The 9896-nt window shown below is 42.4% G+C and overlaps 1 protein-coding gene across 1 annotated transcript in view; it reads left to right on the top strand.

The window, feature by feature from the left end:
• The window catches only part of LOC311036128 (MAM domain-containing glycosylphosphatidylinositol anchor protein 2-like), a gene marked incomplete at both ends in the record, with an annotated part of 96060 nt that extends 94572 nt beyond the window's left edge, over positions 1 to 1488 (top strand). Inside the window, 3 exons of the mRNA XM_084044652.1 lie at positions 584 to 714; positions 989 to 1088; positions 1406 to 1488. Of these exons, the coding sequence (XP_083900778.1) occupies positions 584 to 714; positions 989 to 1088; positions 1406 to 1488 (314 nt within the window). The remainder of the gene's footprint in view (positions 1 to 583; positions 715 to 988; positions 1089 to 1405) is intronic.
• Positions 1489 to 9896: the final 8408 nt, after the last annotated feature.

Below are 9896 nucleotides of genomic sequence, written 5' to 3'. Positions count from 1 at the left end.
GAGCTTGTAGATCTGCTATTTTCAAAGGATTTTTATACATTTTATTCATTTGAAAACTTGTGAAATGGGACATTCTGCAGAATGGGTATTGCGTACTTTTAATGTTGGTACTTTAAGGACATTGCACTTGTAACAGATTATTTCTACAATAGGGTATTGATACTTTTACGTAAGTAAAAAAAAAAGTGAGTACTTCTTCCATCACCGGGTGAAGCTATGCTGTTGTTAATTTGTTTGTAATGTTGCCTCTTTACTGCCTGTTGTGTTAATCCCTGTGAATGTAACAAAAAAGACCTTGGGGTTAAAAAAGAAAGACAAAAATAATAGCGATGCTAGAGTTCATGTGGGTAAATCATCTCTGACTGGGTTTACAGTATGTACATTTTGTATATAATAATCCTAGGTGTGTATGTGTTTATATTTAATCTCACCAGGTGTAAATGTGTTTATATTTCATCTCATCAGGTGTGTTTATATTTAATCTCACCAGGTGTGTATGTGTTTATATTTAATCTCACCAGATGTGTATGTGTTTATATTTAATCTCACCAGGTGTGTATATGTTTATATTTAATCTCACCAGGTGCTCTGAATGTGCTTCTGCGCCAGAAAGCTCAGACTGCGACTGACACGTCGGTGTGGAGTCTTTCTGGTAACCAAGGAGACAGGTGGAGACAGACCAAGATCAACATCCACCCGACCTCCGCCTTCCAGGTGCTGACACACATCACAACCGCACCCAGTAAATTGCTGCTGTCAGGCAGAAATATATATATATATATTATTTTTTTTTGTGCGTCACATCACAACACGACACATTGTAGATCTACCAAACACATATCATTTGGGGTGTCCTTGGCAGGAAAAAGTTTGATTTAGAAGGCATTCGAAGAATCGGCCTCATGTCTTAATGTGTGTGTGTGTGTGTGTGTGTGTGTGTGTGTGTGTGTGTGTGTGTGTGTGTGTGTGTGTGTGTGTGTGTGTGCAGGTGGTCTTGGAGGGGGTCCGTGGCTCTGGGATCGAGGGGGACATCGCCATCGATGACGTGACCATCGAAGAGGGCGTGTGCAAAAACCCTCCGTCTAACAGTGAGTTCATGACTTCAGCTCCTAATGAACTCACATAGTCTGATGTCTTTATGGGTGTGTTTTGGTGTGAATTGGTGTGATCAAATACTGTATGTATGTACTGTAGTTGAATGTTCTTTGTTTAATCTATAGTTACATGTTAAAGTTTTGTGTAAGTGATGTGTTTTTTTTTACCTCTCTCTGCCTCTCTGTGTCTTTCTCTGTCTGTTTGTCTGTCTGTCTGTCTGTCTGTCTGTCTGTCTGTCTGTCTGTCTGTCTGTCTGTCTGTCTGTCTCTCTCTCTCTCTCTCTTTCTCTCTCTCTCTCTCTCTCTCACAGATCTACGCTCTGTGGCCCCTCCCGCATTTTCCCATATATGGCAGCTCTGCGTCACCTTGGCCCTGATTGGTTGTCAGAGGTGACCCACCTCTCCGCCGGAGAGTCACGACACTTGAACGCCCCGCCCCCCCCCCCTCCCTGCCCTCCGCCCTACGCCCCCGACACCAACCAATCACGGAACAGAGAGAGACTGCAAAGGTGTTGAAGCCCCGCCTACCAAAGACCACTCATCGCATCCTGACGAAGCATCCCGATGATGTCATAGAGGTCAGGGTGAGGTCAGGGGGAGGAGTCACAGCAGGGTTAGCTCGTCATAGAGTAGAGCACTTGTTGGGTCTGGGGAACCTTACGGGTCCATTTGGTTCCATTTGTACACTCTCAGAGTTACAGACCCCTCAAGTGTCTGTTTGGACTGCACCGGATGTTGAGAAACAGTGGTGTAGACACGCCCACAATGCAGTATAGTGTGCGTGTGTGTGTGTGTGTGTGTGTGTGTGCGTGCGTGCGTGCGTGCGTGCGTGCGTGCGTGCGTGCGTGCGTGCGTGCGTGCGTGCGTGCGTGCGTGCGTGCGTGTGTGTGTTTGTGCTTGCGTGCATGTGTGTAAGTGCGTGCGTGTTGGGCTGTAATCTACTGCAGTAAAAAAAAGTGTTTTCTATTTTTGTAAAAGCACAACTCACTTTCCATGTCCACTCAGCAGCATCAGTGAAGAACGGCTAAAAGTTACTAAAAAAGAGAAAGAAATAACATAGTAGTGACCATTTAGCAGCCTTCTCCCTCTATGGCTCTTCCGGCTACTTGTGACAACACCTGGTTGGGTCCTCTCTGTCCTACCGCTCATATTTACCACTGAATGATGTCCCTATGAATGATGATATGTCAGTGTGATATATTATGCGATATATATATTTTATGCTATTCATAGAGAGGCATAGGGGAAGTAGGCTGACAGGAAATGGGGAAAGAGATGGGGTGGTGACACGCAGTAAAGGTCGAACCCGCGACAGGCCTGTCAGTGTGATATTTAAGGGACATTTCACTTTCAAACATGTTTGGGGTCATTTCATCGTCTACTCGGCTTTTGTGCTCACAAAATTCAGAGTAGATGATAAAATGTTATATCCCTTTAACTTTAATTTGGTTCCATTCGTACATTTTGAGTTACTAATGGAACGGCAGAGGAAACACGTGTTTCATTTCTTTAAAAATCCCGAGCTGAGAACACCGGAAGTTAGAAGAAAAAACTTTTTTTCAGCTAGAAAAGTTTCAGTACTCTCATGGCACTTCCCACAATGCATCTCTTCAGCTCTGCTACCTAAAAAGAGGACAGACAGTACGAAGACAGACAGTAGGACAGCTGAGAGACAGACAGTAGGACAGCTGAGAGGGAGACAGTGTAGGAGAGACAGACGGTAGGACAGCTGAGAGATAGACAGTGTTTGAGAGACAGACGGTAGGACAGCTGAGAGGGAGACAGTGTAGGAGAGACAGACGGTAGGACAGCTGAGAGACAGACAGTGTTTGAGAGACAGACGGTTGGACAGCTGAGAGGGAGACAGTGTAGGAGAGACAGACAGTACGACAGCTGAGAGGGAGACAGTGTAGGAGAGACAGACGGTAGGACAGCTGAGAGAGAGACAGTATTTGAGAGACAGGCGGTAGGACAGCTGAGAGACAGACAGTATTTGAGAGACAGACGGTAGGACAGCTGAGAGACAGACAGTATTTGAGAGACAGGCGGTAGGACAGCTGAGAGACAGACAGTATTTGAGAGACAGGCGGTAGGACAGCTGAGAGACAGACAGTATTTGAGAGACAGGCGGTAGGACAGCTGAGAGGGAGACAGACAGTGTAGGATAATTAAAAATTCACGAGAAAGTCTCTGTCTGCCCACGCTGGCAATGACCTTGAAGTGCGTCCTCAGAATCAGACCTAAATAATGCTTAGTTGTTATCACTACGGCCACCCAGAGTGGCCAACAACAGTATTAATATAATCTGATTTGTTCACCAAGCTTTAATGGAAGTGCGGTACGTGTCGTAAAAAGTCCAAATGTTCTCTGCTAAAGAGAAATATGACACTAACACTCAGAACGCAACCCTCCAGGGAGGAGTGTTCAGGGGGCGGGACGGTAAATCTGGAGTTTAATTCACTAGATGATGTCAAACATTTTGTTCTCTCTCTCTCTTTCTCTCCCCGTCTCACACACACACACACACACACACACACACACACACACACACACACACACACACACACACACACACACACACACACACACACACACACACACACACACACACACACACACACACACACACACACACACACAGAGAGAGCGAGAGAGAAATATGGACAACACACCACATCCATACACCTACGGTTTCAATCTTGCTTTTATTACGTACTATAAGAGCGTCTAGGGCTGATTGCAGAGAATGTCCCCTGGGTCCAACAGAACTTTATTTTGCATAGTTAACAGGCACACTTCCTGTAGTAGACAGTGTCTGTGTGCAAAAAGAATCCCCAGAAGCAAAGATTATAGTTACAAATGTTCACTTACATTTGTTTTATATATATATTCAAAGATTTGCACAAATTTCCCACGATTAAAAAAACATTTTTTTTTTTGAATAGCCAAAGAAATCTAAAAATGACACAGATGTGTTCCCGGTTTGAATGGGTAACCAAGCTAAGGCCGCTGCCTGAGGGGTGGTATTCTGCTAAGTATGTATAGAATTATTTATTTGATTTGATTACCTTATTAGTCCCTTATTAGATTAGCTTATTTTCAGCTTCACCCAGCTGATGGGACTGCTCTGATGGTTATGATTAGTGCTGAGGAGCATTTGGGGGTTAAAGGAGTAGTTCACCCAATTACGTATTTTCTATCAATTACACACCCATAAAGCCTTGAATTAATGGCATTTTTTATTTTTAATTCGCGTTCTTAAGCATTTTGTATGAGACTCAACCAGTGGAGTCTCCGCTGGTCATCAAATTATTGTCTCAGGAATGCAAAAAAAAAAGAAAACAGTTCGTCATGAATTCAAGGCTTCATGGGGTGTGTAATTGATAGAAAATAAGTAATTTTTAAGTGTCTTGCTCAGGGACACCGCCACCGGGACACATTGGCCAGGGCCGGGAGCCAAACCGGCGACCTTCTGATGACCAGATGGCCTCTCTCTCCTCTACCCACTAAGCTAAGGCCGCGCCCCCATGTACGTATGACTCACAATGCACAGCGCGTTGTTGCCAACCAATGGGATCGCTGGCCAGCTTTTGTTTACATAATGGGAGGAAAGTGTTGCGGAAGACATTTCAGCGTAACAAAGATGTTCGTTTTGAGCTTGTAGATCTGCTACCTTAGTTATGTTTCGAGTTTTTAATCCTGAACAGTAACATTTTTGAATAAAATGTTATATCTTGGGCATCTGTAAATAGTTTTGTAGTTCAACAGCATGCCCCATAGCAAGCTAGCCCCTTTAGCACGATTAACACGTGTTATCGGGGTTTGATTTAGACCTGACAGTGACCTCGACACCTGTCAGGTTTGAATGCTTGCTTTTTTTTGGCACTGATATCCAGTGGTAGAAGAAGTACTCAAATGTTTGACTAATGTTTGGCATCAAAATGTACTCAAAGTACCAAAAGTAAAAATACTCATTATACAAAATGTCCCATTTCAAGTTTTCAAATGTATACAAATCTTTTGAAAATAGCAGATCTACAAGCTCACAATGCGTCGCACCATACACTTGGTTGCATGCTGAAAATAGCCGATCTACAAGCTCACAACGGGTTGTGAGCTTGTTGATCGTTTTTTTTAGAGCGCAACACCCGAGCGCAACCAAACATAACATGACTTGTCTTTTAGTTCTACTGGATCTCTTCTCCTCTAGTCCCTCACTAACATATTAGTCTAGTTTTTATTTGTTGACGAAATTGTCAATATATTTAGTCTTAGTTTTAGTCATCATAGCTTAGTTATTATTTAGTTTTTATCTTGTTTTTTGTCAGTGAAAAAAGGTAGTCGACGAACATTTTTTGTCGTAGTTCTAGCCGACGAAATTAACACTGGCTAGTGTGGAGAAATGGGAAAGACCCAGTTTGTTTACATGCTGTCAGCTACACCTCTCTCTCTCTCTCTCTCTCTCTCTCTCTCTCTCACACACACACACACACTCACACAGACACACACACACACACACACACACACACACACACACACACACACACACACACACACACACACACACACACACAGACACAGACACACAGACACGCACACGCACACGTACACGCACACACTCGCTCCATCTCTCTCTCCTCTCCCTGTCTACGCTCCTCTGTACTGTATACGTGCATTCATCTTAGTACTGTATCCCCCCCCCCCCCCTCTCTCAGTATACTGTATCTCAGTGGTTCTCAACCTGTGGGTCTCCACATGATTTGGGGCCGGGGGTGGGGGTGGGGTGGGTCCCCAGATGACAGTAAAGTGACAATTAAAATTGGTAATACCTAAACATTGGCCAAATTGTCAAATAATAGCTCACGTTGCGAGGCGTTGTGAGCTTGTAGATCGGCTTTTGTCACTAAATGTATCTGTGGAACTGAGTCAAACTAAATGTAACGCCTCAACTCCTACAATTCAAGTGCTTGTCAGGGTGGTGGGTCCCCAGTTAAAATATGATTAAGTTGGGGGGGATTCCCAGTTAAAATATAGTTATTTTGGGGGGGGGTTCCCAGTTCAAACATTATTATTTGAGGGGGGGTCCCCAGTTAAAATATGATTATTTTGGGGGTTTGCGGCCTAAAAAGGTTGAGAACCACTGCCGTAACTAACTAACGTGTTAAAGTGCGGACAGTCTCTGGAGGAGCGGTAGTTTAGAGAGAGCACGCAGCAGAGTCTCTTCTGGATTCCCTTTTACGTCCGGATTTGAACGTCAGGCGGAAGCTGCTGCTCTTCTGCCATCATAGCAAAGTGCCTTCACACTCGGAGAGAAAGAAAGAATGAAAAAAAGAAAGAGAGAGAGGGAGAGAGAGAGAGGGAGAGCAAGAGGAACTGCCCACGGGGGAAAGACCTTCCGCTGCTGCAGAGGTTTGTCTGGATCGTAAGGTATTTCCAAATATGGGGATTCAATAAAAAAAAAAAAAAACAGTCAATAGACTTTTTAAAAGATGTATCCTTTATTTAAAATGTACCACAGTTCTACAGTCAACAGAAACTCAAAGTCTCTGTCGTCTTTGGGCTGTCGAGAAGATGGAACATAATGTCAGCCATGTTGTTTAACCCATTGAATCCGGTGACGCGTCTCTGTCATTTTAGATTTCTTTGGCTATTCAAAAATATTCGAGAAAATCTTTGAATATATATATATTTTTAAAGCGAACATTTTGTAACTCAAATCTTTGCTTCAGGAGGTCCCTGGAACAAAATATTTTACAAAAGTTTGCTTTGAAGAATATATATTTAAAGATTTCCACAATTTTTCACAATTTAAAATAAATAAATAGCAGATCTACAATATACACATGTATATCTGCTATTTTTGAATAGCCAAAGAAATCTCAAAATGACACAGATGCTTACCCGGATTGAATGGGTTAATGGCTAAAAACACAATGAATCCCAAGTTCTAGAACTCTTTTTTCCCCTCATTTTTTAAGACTGTGTTTCTAGAACCATTTTGTGGCATTCTGGACGGTTCTAGATTCTTCAACGGAACCACAAATGAACTCTCAAGACTAAGACTATTGACACAAAGGCTAGAGCGGAGAAGGTTTAGTGTCGTGACTGAAGCTGCTCTCGGCTGGACAAATAAAACAAACTGTAACCAATGGAGACGAGAACTCTGCCCACCTGTATACACACAGCAATCCTCTAATAAGCCCGCCGTTTCTCAACGCGTGGTCCCGGGGCCCCACACACCACCCAGGGGGGTCCAAATGGACCCTGACGGGTAACTTTGAGAGTGTACAAATTGAACCACCGTATTTTTGTCTTTGGGACCCGATTCGACGCTGTAGAATCCATGTGTTCATTTTAACTCTGAGAGGGTATACGAACGGACGGTTCCGTTCGTACCCTCTCAGAGTTACAGACCCGTAAGGGTCCATTTGGACCACCTGGTGGTCCCCGGAGTCCCCGGAGTTGAGAACCAGTACTCTTAAACTGGACCTGGATCCGAAATGGTGCATGGTTTCAAAAGAGAGACCATTTCAAATCCAGCAGGAGCCAGTGGAGATTGAAGTACAGCAATTTGATCCAAACCCTTTTTTTTTTGGGTACTTCAAAATGAGAGACGAGTGGAACTCTTATTTAGCTTTTTGTTTAGTTTTTTAGTTTTTCCCCCCCAGAGACAATTGAAGACCTTGCCACTACAGTACCTGAGACATCTTTCACCTTAAAGCTGGCTTTTTTTTGGTCAACCAGTTATGATGATGATAATATGTATTGTAAAAAAAATAAACATTATATGGTTCCTATTACGATAAGGTTGGGGCAGCAGGACACTTTGTAACTTCCCATTGCAGAATCATTTGTTATATATTTATTCGTTTATTTATTTGAATTCTAAATTGTTGTTTATTTTATTTTACAGATTGATGGGGACAATCATTTTACTTCACAGAATTAAAACAAATGATTAAGAAATGTAGCTCAGAACATCCACATTGATTTGATACGGGCTCCTGCCAAAGAAACGGCGTTACTTTGAGAGCAGAATTCATAAAGAAAGCACAAAAACCCCGAAATGACGGTAATCAATCATTTACAGTATATTCAATCGTTGATAACTAAGCCTTTATTATAGCAAGTGAACAGGAAGAAACCGATCACAACAGTTATTGTAGGACGTCTTTTCAAAGTGTTGATGGGTTTTAAATTCTGAATCTTTTTGATCATAATATAATTGTTATTGTAGCTGTCAGGCAGAAACACTTGTATATTTGTCATTATTTTAGTCATTATGCCATTTAATTCCTCCACACACACATGTCTGTGTTGTCACTGCTGTGGTATCCTACTGACTGACCTGCCAGGGAGGAGCCCCCACCGGGAGGATGTCGTAGAGCCTCCGTCCTAGGAGGCTCTACGTGCAGTTACAATTTAACCATAACACTACAGTTTCAAAAATGGCCCTCAATGTCAATTTCTCAAAATCTACTTGTGGTGACATTTGGTGCTCACAAGTAATACAAGGACACACACACACACACACACACACACACACACACACACACGCACACACGCTCACACGCACACACACACACACACGGATCATATACACAGAATTTGTAATTATGCGTACCCCCATACACCCCACACACACACACACACTGCTCATTTCCTGCGGCGCATATTGTTTACCCATATGATTTGCAGTCATTACGGTATCCCGCGGCAACGCCCCTTGTTTATCATTTGGTAAAGAGGTCATCTTATCGGCTATTACACTGTAGACAACAAGCATTATCTCCTGAGGCATGCAGCTACGCTCTCGCTCTCTCTCTCTCTCTCTGTCTCTCTCTCTCTCTCTCTCTCTCTCTCTCGCTGTCATTATCCAGAGAGGAGAGTGATTCAGTGTGATAATCTCATTGTTTATTATTAATGTTATTTCTCTCCCTCTGGCTGTTTGCTTTGTTCTCATAACACGCCATAAAATCCATGGTTGTTCATTTGTAACTCTGGGAGTGTAACTGTAAACAAAATGTAATCAAACTACATTGTGTTACACTCCACAGAGTTACAAAAACAATGGATGAATAACGATTTAAAACTTTTAACTTCAGATTGAGTGGAGAAAAAAAATACACAGAGTTTGAGCATCTGTATAGGAGTTCAAATGAATGTAAATGTTCCATTTTAAAGCAAGGGTTTTGACAGCAGATTTATCCTCTGAATACATTTGCAGCTAAATGTGACCTGTCAACATTCAAGAAGCGATGAGAGCTTTGTACACGCACTCACGCACGCACACACACACAAACACGCCAAGCCAAACGCAGTGTAGGTACTCCAGTGGAAAAGTAATTTGTCCTGGACCGGGAACAATGAAAGAGAAAGTCACATTCTCTCTTAGGACTTTACCAATCACTCTGATGCAGTAATACTTCATGTCGTTTCTGTCGATGCAGAAACCTCTCATCTCCATGTTTTAAACTTTTTGTGTTTTTTCGTAAATTCATACTACAGCGTCACACACACATCAAAAGTAGCAGATCTACAAGCTCAAAACTTTTCGAGCTTGTAGATATTTTGCAATTGTTTTAATTTGAATCCTGAAAAGTAACAGTTTTGGACATATGAGGTCTCCACCCGACAGAGATGATTTGCTCTATTTAAAACCAAATTATTAGTATTATTTTAATATTCATATTTTATTTATAATTGTAATCATTATTACTAATATTATTTAGTCAGGGTTTGGCCATATTTCTCTTGGGGGGGAAAAAGATACACCCGCAAACTTTGTTGAAATGTAAGAGA

Source organism: Gymnoscopelus microlampas (assembly GCF_963454915.1).
Source record: "Gymnoscopelus microlampas genome assembly, chromosome: 20".
Classification (NCBI taxonomy): domain Eukaryota; kingdom Metazoa; phylum Chordata; class Actinopteri; order Myctophiformes; family Myctophidae; genus Gymnoscopelus; species Gymnoscopelus microlampas.
This window is presented reverse-complemented; position numbering and strand designations above follow the sequence as displayed.